Source organism: Podarcis filfolensis, assembly GCF_964270895.1.
Source record: "Podarcis filfolensis genome assembly, chromosome: 10".
Taxonomy (NCBI): domain Eukaryota; kingdom Metazoa; phylum Chordata; class Lepidosauria; order Squamata; family Lacertidae; genus Podarcis; species Podarcis filfolensis.
In genome coordinates, this window is record NC_139612.1 from 8,123,218 (window position 1) to 8,138,963 (window position 15,746).

General features: G+C 42.5%; 1 protein-coding gene across 5 annotated transcripts in view; it reads right to left on the reverse strand.

Moving 5' to 3' along the window:
• Window positions 1-5,083: 5,083 nt before the first annotated feature.
• The window catches only part of LAMB4 (laminin subunit beta 4), a 71,855-nt gene continuing 61,192 nt past the window's right edge, over window positions 5,084-15,746 (reverse strand). For 4 of the 5 annotated variants that reach the window (XM_083574891.1, XM_083574892.1, XM_083574890.1 and 1 more), the window contains 8 exons: window positions 14,365-14,570; window positions 12,798-13,001; window positions 12,125-12,269; window positions 11,261-11,468; window positions 9,548-9,686; window positions 8,139-8,315; window positions 6,907-7,060; window positions 5,084-5,326 (listed from right to left, as the gene is read on the reverse strand). In XM_083574891.1, the coding sequence (XP_083431017.1) occupies window positions 5,187-5,326; window positions 6,907-7,060; window positions 8,139-8,315; window positions 9,548-9,686; window positions 11,261-11,468; window positions 12,125-12,269; window positions 12,798-13,001; window positions 14,365-14,570 (1,373 nt within the window). In that variant the 3' untranslated portion in view covers window positions 5,084-5,186. Of the gene's footprint in view, window positions 5,327-6,906; window positions 7,061-8,138; window positions 8,316-9,547; window positions 9,710-11,260; window positions 11,469-12,124; window positions 12,270-12,797; window positions 13,002-14,364; window positions 14,571-15,746 lie in introns of those variants that run through there. The other variant, XM_083574893.1, reaches the window with a different exon arrangement.

Sequence of the window (15,746 nt, forward strand, 5' to 3'; positions counted from 1 at the left end):
GCTGTGAGCGTTTTATCTTTTCTGGATCAAACTCTTGGCTTACTAGCTATTTAGGAATGTTTCAGACAACATTCCCAGTGTTATAGCTTGTAGTTGGAGGAATGAAACTGTTGTAACCTCCTGAATTCTACATGTGGTGATTTGATAATCTATGAACAAAATCTGTCGGCTGGAAACCATTACTGTCAATGGGGCATTTTTTAAACAAGTCGAAAGCTATGGTAATGATTTCAAATTATCAGCCAAGTCAGAACAAGAGGCAGAACAGGACACAGATTTCCCATCCCACAGGAAATTCCAACCTCTCAGTGACATAAATTATTCTGAGTTGAGAAGAAAAAAAGCTTAACTTTGGGGTTGGTTTTAATCAGTTTTGTTTCTGGGTTTTTAAAGGTCCGTATAGTAAAAGCTATGGTTTTCCCAGTAGTGATGTATGGAAGTGAGAGCTGGACCATAAAGAAGGCTGATCGTCGAAGAATTGATGCTTTTGAATTATGGTGCTGGAGGAGACTCTTGAGAGTCCCATGGACTGCAAGAAGATCAAACCTATCCATTCTTAAGGAAATCAGCCCTGAGTGCTCACTGGAAGGACAGATCGTGAAGCTGAGGCTCCAATACTTTGGCCACCTCATGAGAAGAGAAGACTCCCTGGAAAAGACCCTGATGTTGGGAAAGATGGAGGGCACAAGGAGAAGGGGACGACAGAGGACGAGATGGTTGGATAGTGTCTTCGAAGCTACAAACATGAGTCTGACTAAACTGCGGGAGGCAGTGGAAGACAGAAGTGCCTGGCGTGCTCTGGTCCATGGGGTCACGAAGAGTCGGACACGACTAAACGACTAAACAACAACAACAAATAGTTTCAGAAGCAACTGGAAGATGCCATTTCCAGATGCAATGAAAGGCCACAAGAGGCGACTCGTGGAGAACAGTCATGGTGGCGTAGTGTGGCTGCAGTTAGTTGCTACTCTGTGCAGAATTCCCAGGCCTCATCGAGCAGAGTGCATTTGCAGTGAATTTCTACACAATAGCAAAGGACAAGACAGTTACCTTACAGAAGCATCATTTTGCCAACTGGCAACCCATGCTTGAGGGACGCAGGTGGCGCTGTGGGTTAAACCACAGAGCCTAGGACTTGCAGATCAGAAGGTCGGCAGTTCGAATCCCCGCAACGGGGTGAGCTTCCGTTGCTCGGCCCCTGCTCCAGCCAACCTAGCAGTTCGAAAGCACCTCAAAGCGCAAGTAGATAAATAGGTACCACTCCGGCGGGAAGGTAAACGGCGTTTCCGTGCGCTGCTCTGGTTTGCCAGAAGCGGCTTAGTCATGCTGGCCACAGGACCCGGAAGCTGTACGCCGGCTCCCTCGGCCAATAAAGCGAGATGAGCGCCGCAACCCCAGAGTCAGCCACGACTGGACCTAACGGTCAGGGGTCCCTTTACCTTTACCTAACCCATGCTTGAGTTGTATGAGCTCTGGGTTTCAGTCCCTGGCACCTCTAGGAATAAGGTAGGAGCCGCTGGTGTGAAAAGCATCGGTATAAGACCCTGGTGACCACTGCAAATCAGACTAGACAATATTAGGTTATATGTACATAAAACCTGACATGGAATAGCATGGTTTCCTGTGTTTCTAGCCCAACCATGATTTGTGAATTGGTTTTGGGTTAGGTCCAGGTGCAGTTATTAAAAGCAAAATTGGCTTCCATGGGAAAATTAATGTCTCAGTGACAAGATGAATCTAATTCCATTGAGCACATGGATTGATAATATGGACAGATTAGCTACATATGAACAAATTGCATGTCGACACAAATTAAGAATGGATAAATATGAAGAAATCTGGAATGAATATTTAAGCGATAAGTGGGGGGAAGTGGGAGGAGAGAGAGGTGGGAAAATATTGTTAAAAGTCATAAGTATATCAGTATATTTAAATCTGAGTTGTCAAATTGTGTTATCATTGTTATTATGGTTTTTGTTGTAGTGTCTTTTGTGGTTGTTTGTATAGAAAAAATGATTAAATAAATTAAAAAAGAAAAGATGAATCTAATTCCTATGGGATCAATCAACTAATCTAACTAGTTAGGGATATAACCTGGACTGAGATTTTGTCATGCAAACAAACAAAATCCCACTCCACAAATGTTTTAGCCACATATACTGTAGAACCATAGAGATGGAAGGGACCCAAAGGTCATCTAGTCCAACCCCCGGCAATGAAGGAATCTCAGCTAAAGCATCCATGACAGGAGGCTATCCAACTTCTGCTTAAGAACCTCCAGGGAAGGAGTCCATAACCATATCTTCTTACTCTCAAATAGAAACTCAATCGCTGTTGATGTTTTGAGTCCTCTGCAATACAGTATTAACTTAAAATATACTGTATACTCTTCCAAAGTGCATATAAATGCCGTTTTAAGACATTGTACTAGATTAAATGGCAGATTTATTAGAAAAACATTTGTCACTATTAGATGCAGCTAAACAGAAGCCCTAGCTGTCAGCATTAGTATGTGGTGCAAATGAGTTTTTTCATCCCTTGAGCTGGAAATACATCTGTTTTCAGTTGTGGGTGAATTTCAGATAGTGGTAGCCTTTGTAGTATGGCTGACCGTATTCCAAGCAATGAGGCATTTGGAAACAAAGAAAGGATAATTGTCTTAGTATGAGCATGAGAGCTGATGGGCTGTTTTACATGTTACTCAATGTGATTAAAAAAATCACATGTTGTGGAGTTTAGGCCTGGCACCCTCATAACCCACTCTGGCCATTTGAAACGAAGTGTAATTTGGATTGCATGTGTAATCTGTCTACATCAGGTACCCAACAGATATTGTGGATAATAATAATAATAATAATAATAATAATAATAATAATAATAATAATAATTTATTATTTATACCCCGCCTATCTGGCTGTGCTTCTCCTGCCACTCTGGACGGCTTCCAAAAAAAATATTAAAATACTCCAATACATCAAACATTAAAAGCTTCCCTAAACAGGGCTGCCTTCAGATGTCTTCTAAAAGTTTGGTAGTTGTTTTTCTCTTTGACATCCGGTGGGAGGGCGTTCCACGGGGAGGGCGCCACTACTGAGAAGGCCCTCTGCCTGGTTCCCTGTAACTTGGCTTCTCGCAGTGAGGGAACCACCAGAAGGCCCTCGGTGCTGGACCTCAGTGTCCGGGTAAAACGATGGGGGTGGAGACAACTCCCCTCAACCCTAGGTAGCAGGGCCAATGCTCCAGAATAATGAGTGTTGTAGTTCACAGCCTCTAGAGGGCGCCACATAGGCTACCACTCGTATGCATGACATTGCCCGATTTATGTATGACATACCAGATTAGCATAATCAAATCACACCAGAACAAAGATGGATGGAAGGAAATCAGCAAATATCAAGCATGCAAGATGTATGCTCAAGTTATAAACCACTTCCTACAAGTGATGGAGCACATGCCATCAGAATTTCAATATTGATGAATGTCTGGCCATCCCTATTTGGGTGAATAAATGAACAGGAGAATGTAGCCCATTGGGATGGGCCAAATTAGCCATTTCCTTGCACGTAGCTAAGTTCAGCTGACAATTCATAAAATGCTTCTATAGTTTCCATTTGATGACTATTGCTCTGCTTCTGCTGTTAATTGATCTTGGTACTGATTGCACAACTGGACATGCTGTAGGGCAGAGGTTGACCCAACTCCCATCTACCTTTTCCACCATGGCCAATAGCCAGGAATGATGGGATATGTAGTTCATCAACATCTGGATGATTTGCTATGCTTGCTGTGGGGCTTAAACAGGTAAAATACCTTTACAAGTAGCACTCTGGTGAAAGAAGAGAGTGCAAAATATGGCTTGAAGCTCAGCATCAAAAAAACGAAGATCATGGCCACTGGTCCCATCACCTCCTGGCAAATAGAAGGGGAAGAAATGGAGGCAGTGAGGGATTTTACTTTCTTGGGCTCCATGATCACTGCAGATGGTGACAGCAGCCACGAAATTAAAAGACGCCTGCTTCTTGGGAGAAAAGCAATGACAAACCTAGACAGCATCCTAAAAAGCAGAGGCATCACCTTGCCAACAAAGGTCCGTATAGTTAAAGCTATGGTTTTCCCAGTAGTGATGTATGGAAGTGAGCTGGACCATAAAGAAGGCTGATCGCTGAAAAATTGATGCTTTTGAATTATGGTGTTGGAGGAGACTCTTGAGAGTCCCATGGACTGCAAGAAGATCAAACCTATCCATTCTTAAGGAAATCAGCCCTGAGTGCTCACTGGAAGGACAGATAGTGAAGCTGAGGCTCCAATACTGTGGCCACCTCATGAGAAGAGAAGACTCCCTGGAAAAGACCCTGATGTTGGGAAAGATGGAGGGCACAAGGAGAAGGGGATGGCAGAGGACAAGATGGTTGGACAGTGTTCTCGAAGCTAGCAGCATGAGTTTGACCAAGCTGCGGGAGGCAGTGGAAGACAGAAGTGCCTGGCGTGCTCTGGTCCATGGGGTCACGAAGAGTCAGACATGACTAAACGACTAAACAACAACAACATGCCATTAATTTGTGCTAAAAGAGTGAAATGTCCTAAATTGCTAATCTGCTGTTCAGCTTATGTCCAGCTTGCAGGCATCTCACAGGCATCTGGTTGGCCACTGTGAGAACAGATGCTGTACTAGATGGGCCAGTGGCCTGATCCAGCAGGCTCCTCTTGTGTGATAATTTACTTTTTAAAAAAGGAAATAATAATATGCTTTTAAGTCATTCCTAGATGAACATTTTAAAGTGTCCTGCTGCCCCCTAGTGTGTGAGAAGAAAACTATCCTTAAGTTTCTAAATAACGGTGTAGTAGAGGCATCCCCAAACTCAGCCGTCCAGATGTTTTTGGGACTACAATTCCCATCATCCCTGGCCACTGGTCCTGTTAGCTAGGGATGATGGGGGTTGTAGTCCCAAAACATCTGGAGGGCCGAGTTTGGAGGTGCCTGGTATAGCAGCAAAGCACCATATACTGTAGTGTACCTCATCCCTGCAAAGTACCAACCCCCATAAAGGTCAAGGACAATCACAGAAAGCCACACAACATCACCTTAGATGTTATAATTATACAATTTATAAACTGTTCATCATTACAAAGCGGTCGTGGAAAGCTCTTTGTTCATTTACAGTTATATTGTTACGATTATTAGACTCTTAACTTTTGCAAATAGCAAATTTATTTGACTGCTGCATAATCTCATCTTTGATAGCTGTGACTTGATCTTCCAGTTGTCTCAGCTGATCAGCCTTGTTTTGTTTAATCCGGTTCAGCTCCTGTATCTTATTTTCTAAATCTGAAATTAAAAAAAGAAAACAGCAGGTGGTTACGTACAATTAAGTAAGTAAAATCCTTGTAAATCACTGCCCCCCAAAAAAACTGAGTTTCCAAACTTTCTTCTTTGAAAGACCTATTTTTCATTTTGGCTTGGCAGTCAAGGAATCTCTGCATTACAGCTGCCATCTTGCAATCCAGACACCGGATATGGGCCTTTAAATCTCCTGGTGCAAGGAGGGAGGCGGAATAATGCAGCTACAGTTCCTTTTCATTTCGCAGTCCTGTCTTCCACACCCGCTTCCCTCCCACGGTTAGCAGACACTCTGATCTGAGGACATAAGAAGACTAGCATGTTCTCTCCCTCCTGCTCTTTCGTTTGGGAGCTTCAAAAGCTTTCTTCAGCCCAAACATCACAGCGACTGATGCCAACAGACAATGGCACACTTAGGGATCTACAGAGTTTGTGCAGTTGCGTTAACAGACCTCAGCAACTCAGCATTTTGGCTAATCTACTTTATTTACATATAACACAAGGAGCACTGCAACATGGCTCCCACTCTCTCTAGCATCAGACAGCAAAGAGAGAAAGAACAAAGGACAATAGTCCCACTTCACGGAACACAGTAACACAAACACCTTGTCTCCGTCACTTCCCACTCCGTGAAGTCAAAACATATAGGTAAAAGGTAAAGGTACCCCTGCCCATACGGGCCAGTCTTGACAGACTCTAGGGTTGTGCGCTCATCTCACTCTATAGGCCAGGAGCCAGCGCTGTCCGCAGACACTTCCGGGTCACGTGGCTAGTGTGACAAGTTGCATCTGATGAGCCAGTGCAGCACACGGAACGCCGTTTACCTTCCCGCTAGTAAGCAGTCCCTATTTATCTACTTGCACCTGGGGGTGCTTTTGAACTACTAGGTTGGCAGGCGCTGGGACCGAGCGACAGGAGCGCACCCCGCCACGGGGATTCGAACCGCCGACCTTTCGATCGGCAAGTCCTAGGCACTGAGGCTTTTACCCACAGCGCCACCCGCGTCCCTTCAAAACATATACTGTCATGTAATAGACAAAAATCCCATGACTGCAATCATGGAGCAGAAATTCTAACAGTAAGTACAGTGCTACTTTGGTTTACAAACTTAATCCGTTCCGGAAGTCCGTTCTTAAACCAAAGGGTTCTTAAACCAAGGTGTGCTTTCCCATAGCAGCGGGGGACTCTATTTACAAATGGAACACACTCAACAGGAAGCGGAACATGTTCTGCTTCCAAGGCAAAGTTCACAAACCTAATCCAAGTTTTTCATAAACTAAGTTGTTCTTAAACCAAGGTACCACTGTAATTGGCTTTCTCCACTGAGCCACTATTTTGTACCTGGCTCGTATTGGTGCATCTCAATATATTGCACAAGCGTGGAGTCTCCCTACCCCTGACCCAGAACATTCTCTGTGGCCGTGTAGGAAAAGACCAGTGGTGGAAGACAAGCTATATTTCTGGGATGTTTTTCCACCACTCCTGATATTCTCATTGAGGGACCCCCGATAATTCACTGAGGAACATGCAAGAATCATTGAATGGGTATGTAAATGCAATATATATACCTGCTATTCTTTTCATTTTCTTTTCAGTCTCTTTAGCCAGTTTTTCAGCCTCATTTTTCAACTGATTCAGTTTCTCTAAGGTTTCCAAAGGAAGACCTTTGGCTTTGAGCTTTTCTTGTAAACCGGCATATTCTTTTTTAAGATTAGCAAATTCCTGTAATGACAATATTTCCCAATGAAAAGTGTTGTTGTTTTTTATACCTCTGCTACGCAATTTAGTTGTCTGGTTTTTCTAGCTTGCTTTTTAAAGGTTTAATTAAGTAACAATTTTTATGGCCAAAAAATAAACATTGTCACTGAAGAAAAAATACCACTATGGAAGAAAAATAAACATACTATTTCTGGCAGTAAAAATAAATAAATAAATCTCAATAAGTAATCCAGCATGTTAAGAAAGAGGGAGAGTCCATCTATACTATTTGACTTTCACCTTCAGACTTCATTAATGCTGTTATTATACATACATTCAAAACAAAACAGAATACCCTTCTGACTTTTATTCTTGTGAATTCCAACACAGAGAGTAAAGATCTCAGGTCAATCAGAATCTGAATGAAATTAAAGTGGCTTAATGGCACACAGCTAACATTTTATTCTTGCAGGGGTCCTGGCTTGTTTGCAAGGTCAGTGGCAGGTGTAGATTCTATTCCTTTCCTGTTCTCTGCCACCATGATAACAGGTTGAGATTATTATAGCATGTGATTGGTTGTACTCTACTCAAATATGGTATCCCAGCTTTTGCAGTTATTTTGTTCCACTAGGGATTAAACAAGGGATGCTTGAGCCAATAGTATATTTGCCTACTTCATGAATTGATTAAAATATTTTATCTGCAACAAACCAAAATGGTGTTAGAGATAGGACAATATATTGGCTTAAGGCCAATTGAAATGTCAATCCCCGCCCCCATTTTAGCCACAAAATGAGCCCCTCCATTTGACATGTCATGATATGGTTGATTCTAGTCAATCCCATACTGAGACTATGCTTGTGTTGAACTCGTGATATCGGAGATTTGCAACAGCTTGAGGTCATTGACTTTTTAAATTTCCTTCAGCCTAGGTTTGCTGGTGATCTGCATGTAGAGTAATTCAGTGCCTTTAACTGTAGCATTTGTCTGGTTTTTTAACACAGTTGCCAGTGTGAAGGCCCAGTGATTTCAATTTTGTGTGTTCTTTAGGTGGGATTTTCAGAACATAACCCCTGCCTAAATTGTGAGCTTACAGTATTACCGTATTAGTCGCTATAGCTTGATTCTGTGCTTTTTCAGCCTCTGATTTAGCATTGGTGACTTGGCCCCTGCTCATCTGCAATTTTGTCTTCAAGGAAGCGATTTCATCTTCCAGCTCTGACTGCTTTTCTGAAAAGTCCACTAATTCATCATCCGTCTTGTTCATTTGGTTCGCAGCCTGCAGAAGAATCATCATGCAATCAAAGGGATACTTGTAACTCATTACCCAATGAGACAATTTTTGAGGAGACCAACTGAAATCAATGGGCTTAAGTTACCGTATTTTTCGCTCTATAAGATGCACCAGACCACAAGACGCACCTAGTTTTTGGAGGAGGAAAACAAGAAAAAAAATATTCTGAATCTCAGAAGCCAGAACAGCAAGAGGGATCGCTGCGCAGTGAAAGCAGCAATCCCTCTTGCTGTTCTGGCTTCTGTGATAGCTGCGCAGCCTGCATTCGCTCCATAAGACGCACACACATTTCCCCTTACTTTTTAGGAGGGAAAAAGTGAGTCTTATAGAGCAAAAAATACGGTACTTAGGGCCAGTGATTTCAATGGGTCTGCTCCTTCAGATGCACAAAACAGACTAAGCAAGGATTCCATAGCTATAATCTAGTGTGGATGGGAGGTACATTGTTTAAAAAGCAAATCAAGTTAGCAAGTTAATAAATAAATTAACAGGGCATGGGGGGATGTATCATAAAAGCTGGCATGCTTTTTAAAAAATGCATTTTAAAATTGTTATAACCCAACCTGGTACCTGACGGTGAAGGATTTTTAAAATACAAAAATCACAGATTTATGTAGAAATGGGATAGAACAGACTTATGGAGGGGCACATATAAAACTGTCCTGGTATAAAAAATTCTTTTCCTCTGTCAGCACCAGTTTGGGAAGGAACCTTGTTATCTAAGCAACTCATTCCACCAGGCTATTCCCACCCACCTGACTGATATGGGCCACAAAGTTGAGACAGGAATAAGCTCCAAAGTGGGAATGGTAGGGCTTAATCAACAGGAGCCATGTGGGAGTTGGCACCTGGTCCACCCCACGACTATGCTGGAGTTCAAAGTTCAGAGAAATAACTGTGATAAAGGGAGTCTTTTGAAAGCGGAAAATACTTGGCAGCTTCATTCTGCCCTCCCCGCTTTAAGACAGAAATATGTGAAAACACGTGGCAAAAAGAACAAGAGCAATTTTGTAGAAGCTGATCGGAATACACTGATGCAATACATCAATAACTTATTAAAAAGAAAAACCCACAGACTGCTTTGATAATGGGTTGAAGCCAACTGAATGAAGAACTGGAAGCCTAAGAAAATAAATGTTAGTGAAATTCTCTTGTTGGCACATTCTCTTACTGGCTTTTGAAAAGTCTGTGATGAAAGTTAACTGGAGAGAGGATACCTTTGCGATTTTTGTTTTGGTTTCTTCTGTTGTTCCATTTAACTTTGCAAAGTCATCTCTGGTTTGCCGTTGAATATTTTCAATGTCTTTCAAGCTGCTTATCAATTCATCAGGTGTTGGGAGACCTTTTGCTACTTTCCTAGGTAATAAAAAAACCCAGATCTTCAGAAGTATAAAAACGGCACTGAGATATAGACGGTTAGATATTGATATGCAACACACACAAACACACACACACACCTCTCTAACAAACAATAGGTTTTTGCCCCAAGGAGCTTACAATAAAAATAGAGGACGAAAGAAAGAGGCAAGAACATTAGTATAAGAGTACATTTATAGAATGTTTAGATGACTTAGTTCACATCGGTCTACCCATTGTGAGGCTGAAAATGCACTTCAGAATGTAAAACAAAGGCAGACAGATATACAATTTTCTATGATTTACGGATAGTTTCCAAATCACAGACACAACACAGTGGTCCAAAAGTTAGCCAAAGGCTACCTGAGAGATTGTTGGGGGTGGCATAAATGCTGTTCAACTGACTGGGCCATAAGCACAGCATTTATGTCCATGAAGGACCACCCAATATACCAGTGGAAAACTCACTGGAGTACATGTACCCCTGGTGGTAGGGCCCAAAGCAGGGAGTTCCATGGGCACGTTGAGGGCGCAGGATGGGGCTCCCTTGGATTTACAGGATCCAAAACACTCTTGTTCCTCTGATATTCCCGAGAGTCAGAACTGAAAGTATGTCAGGCCTGGAGCTGGCATAGCTAATTTCGCTCCCCTTACAGTCAGTGGGGAGGTGGAATGGGGAAAGGGACAATTGAGAAAAAGCTACTCCTTTGTTATGTACTGAGTTGAATAGGATCCAAAATGCAGCAGTCTGATTGGTCCTAGAACAATAGGATCCAAAATGCAGCAGTCTGATTGGTCCTAGAACAATAGGATTCAGAATGCAGCAGTCTGATTGGTCCTAGAACAATGCAGCAGTATGATTGGTTGGCAGGAGCCACCCAATCCAGCTCCAGATGGAAGTGAATCCACAACCTGATTAGCCTACAGAAGAATTCCGGAATTAGCCAATCATGTGCAGCCCATTGTGTAAATAATGTATATAAAGCAGATACTTTGGGGGAACTTGCATTCCTCCTCACCATTATTCCCTATGAGCTGAATAAAGAGCATGAAATCCACTCTTGACTCAGAGTATATCTCATCCTTCATCTCCGATTCAGCCTGGAAGCAGCATGGCTTTGCATAGCAGTTGCTTAGCCACATCCAATCTCTCCCACCCAATAAAGGTAAAGGTAAAGGTACCCCTGCCCGTACGGGCCAGTCTTGACAGACTCTAGGGTTGTGCGCTCATCTCACTCTAGAGGCCAGGAGCCAGCGCTGTCCGCAGACACGTCCGGGTCACGTGGCCAGCGTGATGAAGCTGCTCTGGTGAACCGGCACCAGAGCAGCACACGGAACGCCGTTTACCTTCCCACTATAAAGCTATTTATCTTCTTGCACTTAAGGGTGCTTTTGAACTGCTAGGTGGGCAGGAGCTGGGACCGAACGACGGGAGCTCACCCCGCCGCGGGGATTCGAACCGCCGACCATGCGATCGGCAAGTCCTAGGCGCTGAGGTTTTACCCACAGCGCCACCCGCGTCCCCCCCTCCCACCCAATGGCAGGACTGTAAAGTAAGACAATCTTGTACTTACTCAGCTTCTTGTGCTTTCGCCAATAGTCCCTGTGCCTCTTCCATTTGCTCACTTAACCCATTCACCTCTGTCGGGGAGACCTCACAGTGTGCCATGAGGCTCTTGAGTTTGTCGAGCACCATGCTTAGCTCTTGGGGAGACCCTGGCAACTGGAGGCCCAGGACATAGTTTGCAACTTTCTCTATGTCTTCTGGTGGGGCACTCTCCTCTTGGAAAAGTGGAGAAAGAACAGTTTAAGTCCCAATATCCTTGGTCTAACATATAATATGAATATACAGATATATCTTGGGAGAAAAGCAATGACAAACCTAGACAGCATCTTAAAAAGCAGAGACATCACCTTGCCAACAAAGGTCCGTATAGTTAAAGCTATGGTTTTCCCAGTAGTGATGTATGGAAGTGAGAGCTGGACCATCAAGAAGGCTGATCGCCGAATAATTGATGCTTTTGAATTATGGTGCTGGAGGAGACTCTTGAGAGTCCCATGGACTGCAAGAAGATCAAACGTATCCATTCTTAAGGAAATCAGCCCTGAGTGCTCACTGGAAGGACAGATCGTGAAGCTGAGGCTCCAATACTTTGGCCACCTCATGAGAAGAGAAGACTCCCTGGAAAAGACCCTGATGCTGGGAAAGATGGAGGGCACAAGGAGAAGGGGACGAAAGAGGACGAGATGGTGGGACAGTGTTCTCGAAACTACAAACATGAGTCTGACCAAACTGCGGGAGGCAGTGGAAGACAGGAGTGCCTGGCGTGCTCTGGTCCATGGGGTCACGAAAAGTCGGACACGACTAAATGACTAAACAACAACAACAGATATATCTAAGACAGGTGGATCAAAAAATGGGTTTCGAGCATACTTGCCTAAGAGAAAGTTCTTCAATCTCTTGATGAGCTCTTTGATGCTTTCTCTTTCCCTTTCTATTTTGTCTTTATTTTTCTCCAGCTCTTCAGCCATCAGCGAGGCTTTCTTTTTGGTATCCCCAGTCATTTTCCTTATGCTTTCAATCTGTGAGTGTAGATAGATATGGAGACAGATATTTAAATAATGAACTGATCTCTTTTAAGTTTAACTTTCCCTGACAAAGCAAATTCATATTTCCTAAACCTGTTTCTACATCTCACACCCCTAACTGATAAGATGGTTCCATTGGGTGTAATAACGCCATTTGTTTTTGTAACTTCTGGGCCCATCTGAATCTGGAACTCTCTAAGCCACACTTAAGGAGCCTAAGGGTTGGGTCGTTCATTCATTTTTATTTGTATGCCATTTTCCCACAAAAAACAACCATGCTCAGAAGCGGCTTACAACAAAGAAACGGATGCATTTCAAACACTACGAAAACAAAGTCAAAGTAAGATAACAAAACGAAAATGTAGTAGCATACAAAGACCTACATTTCAATACTGTAGATATAATAAGATACTGGCATATCTTGGGGAAAATTAAAATTTTGTAAAAACCTTTCGTAGCTCAAATGTGCTATGCTCAATAAGTTTACATTGAAACACACAAGATTGCTGTTACATGTGGTACCTTCTCTTCAGATCCTTGCATTTGGTTGGTCAAGTTATTTAACAACAGGACTGTCTGACGTCCTTCTCTGATAGCATTTGTAGAAAGAGGGAGTGCTCCATTACAGTTTGGGCCGCCACAATGTCTGTTTCCCCGGCTATCTCGGCATAAAGCCCCACCACAATCTGATACACCGCAAGGAATGTTTCCTGGTAACCCACATATCTGCATCGAAACAAATGTACTGGTTGAAGGAAGCAATAATACAACATGATATTAATGAAATATGCTAGAAGAGAGCTCGAAAACATTACATTTGTATGCTCTTCATCTACCTCAGAAAGGTGAAATATGAAGCCTTCTTTTAAATTAATGGTTTTTCAAAAACTTTCTACCTTGAGAGAACCCTCCCCACATTGATTTGCAAAGCAATCTGAGGTGTGCATTAGGTAGGGCTGCCATATGTCAGGATTTCCCCGGAACTTCAAAGGCGGAATTGACGTCTGGATGGGAACTTCCGCAAGGAGGCGCTTTGTCCTGGATCTTAGACAATTCAACAACAAAGATTGTGTTTTTGTAGAAAAAAGCTCAACAACTTTCAGGGTGTGCACAATGCACTAACTAGGCCTGTTGTGCCTCATTGTAATCTAATGTGAATTGAGACTTGTTGTGCAGCTGCATTTTGCAAAAGAAAAGAGAAGAAGTGTCACATTTAACTTGGCCCTGAGAACACACTTTGGAACACAACCAAGTTTCCCCTGCAGCAGAAGCTGTATGGTGGTGAACACCCAGCGATGTCCATTGTAGACCCATTGAAGTTAACAGACATGACTACCTTACGACCGTTCATTTCAATCATTCTAGGACGAGTGTTGGACACAACCCATAGGCCCGGATTCAACTAACCTAGCATGCTTGCGGAAGCCAGTGCAACAGGGCTTTCCCTTTCCCCTTCTCCCCACACCTCTCCCCACTCTGCTCTGGAGGGTCAGGAGAACCCGCAGAAGGGTGCATTGGTAGAGGGGAGGGGTGATAATTCAGTTTTGCAAGCAGCAATGCTTGCACTGACAGAACAATCGGAAGACTGTGATGTTGAATTCCTCCCAAAGCCTCTAAGGACAGCAATACTAATGATTCCAATAAGGAACCCTTAAAAAAGTTTCTATGGCACTCCAGAACACTGGATGCAATGATAAAAGCATTTTCTTCTCTTGCAGACGTTAAACTCTGTTCACACCAGACATGCATTTCCAGTAGTAACTGTGAAGAAGCATTTTTCTTATTTATACATTTCAATATGAACCACATTTACTTCAGAATATGACTTGTTGGGGTTTAATGGGGCTCACTTTCAAGCAAAAATGCAGAGTTCTGCCGCTGTGGTTTGCAGGTTGACTTTATTTGTTTTCACAATTTACGCCCCTCTTATCTGGTCAAAGCCTTCCAAACTGGCTAAGAACATATATTTTTTCAGAGCAATTTACACAACAAAACAAATACATATGATGTCTCACCAGCCATGCTGTGATGGCTGAATTATTCTTTATGAGCAGTAAAGTTATACTTTCTGCAAGGAACGAATATTTACCTTCTCATTTAGATGTTGAATATCTGAAGTGTTGAACAACTTCAGCTGCCCCAGCGCAGCACTTTCTTTTGAAACTAAATCATCTAACATGCGAAATGTATTACTCCTGGTTTTTCCTCCGTGTGTTAGGACAGACTTTGAGCCACTGATTCTCTCTCCAGCCGACAACATTATTTGGTAATAGTTATTTATTTTGTTGAGGGAATCTGAATCAAATGACAACGTTACTTGCCTTGTATCCCTTCATATATTGAAGATGGGACCCACTGAAATAAATGGGCTCTCCTCTTTGAGATCCCAACTCAGGGTGTGTGAGGTGTCCCTGAAGGTAGTAGCTGTTGCCAGGATCATGGTATGTGAGGAGGGAGTTTAAACCCTTTCCTCCTCTATCACAGGTCTGATGAAAATCATCCAGCCCCCACCCAAAGCTGCTATCAGCCCTGGGATGGAAGTTTGCACTGGAACTCATGGAAATTCTTACTCCTGGGGTAATAGCAGCTTCAGAGAGATAATTTCCCCAATACTGTGGCGGGAGGAGGAAAGAGTTAATCCACTTTCCCTTACACCACGGTTCTGAAACAAAATAGGTCCTACAATAGCCATTGAGAGCGAACACACACATATGCTTTTGTACACTTTATCTGCTTAAAACACAGCTAGGTCATGCTTCTCCCCCCTCCCCCAATTCAGAGAAGAATGCATCAAAACATAGTATTTAAATAAAAAATGACAGGATAGATGTGGATTGTGTACACTGCTTCCGAAACTGGTGGTGGATGCAAAGTAAACGGGAGTGTGAAGGTGATGGACTATATGGAATTGGCGGAAATGACTGGCAGAATCCGAGACCAGGGAGAAGAGTTGGTGGAAGAAGATTGGAAGAAATTTAAAGACTATTTGCAGAAATATTGTAAAATTAATGAATGTTAAAATGATGCTGGATTGAAATTAAGTGGTATTAGCAACAAGGTTAATAAGAATATGCAAAAAATGGATTGATAACGGATGAAATTATATAGTTATAATATGCTAAGATATAGAGTTAAGACAAATGAAAGAGGGTAAGGATTTGCTGAATTGATTATGTAAATGGGAATACAAAAAGGGGAGGTGTGAGGAGGTCAAGGAAATAAGCGAATGAGCTTAAAGATTTCAAAAAATGGATTTGTTTTTAATTTTTTTCTATCTATTTGTTTTTTGTATTTTGTATTTTCTTCCTTTTTTTCTATGTATTTTGGTATTTTCTCTTTTTCTTTCTTTCTTTCTTTTTTTGCTTTCTTTTTATTCTGTAAACTTCTGCTTTTTGTAAAACCTTAATAAATATTTTATATAAAAAAACCCAAAGTAAACGGGAGTGTGTACACAGCCATGCACACACGACT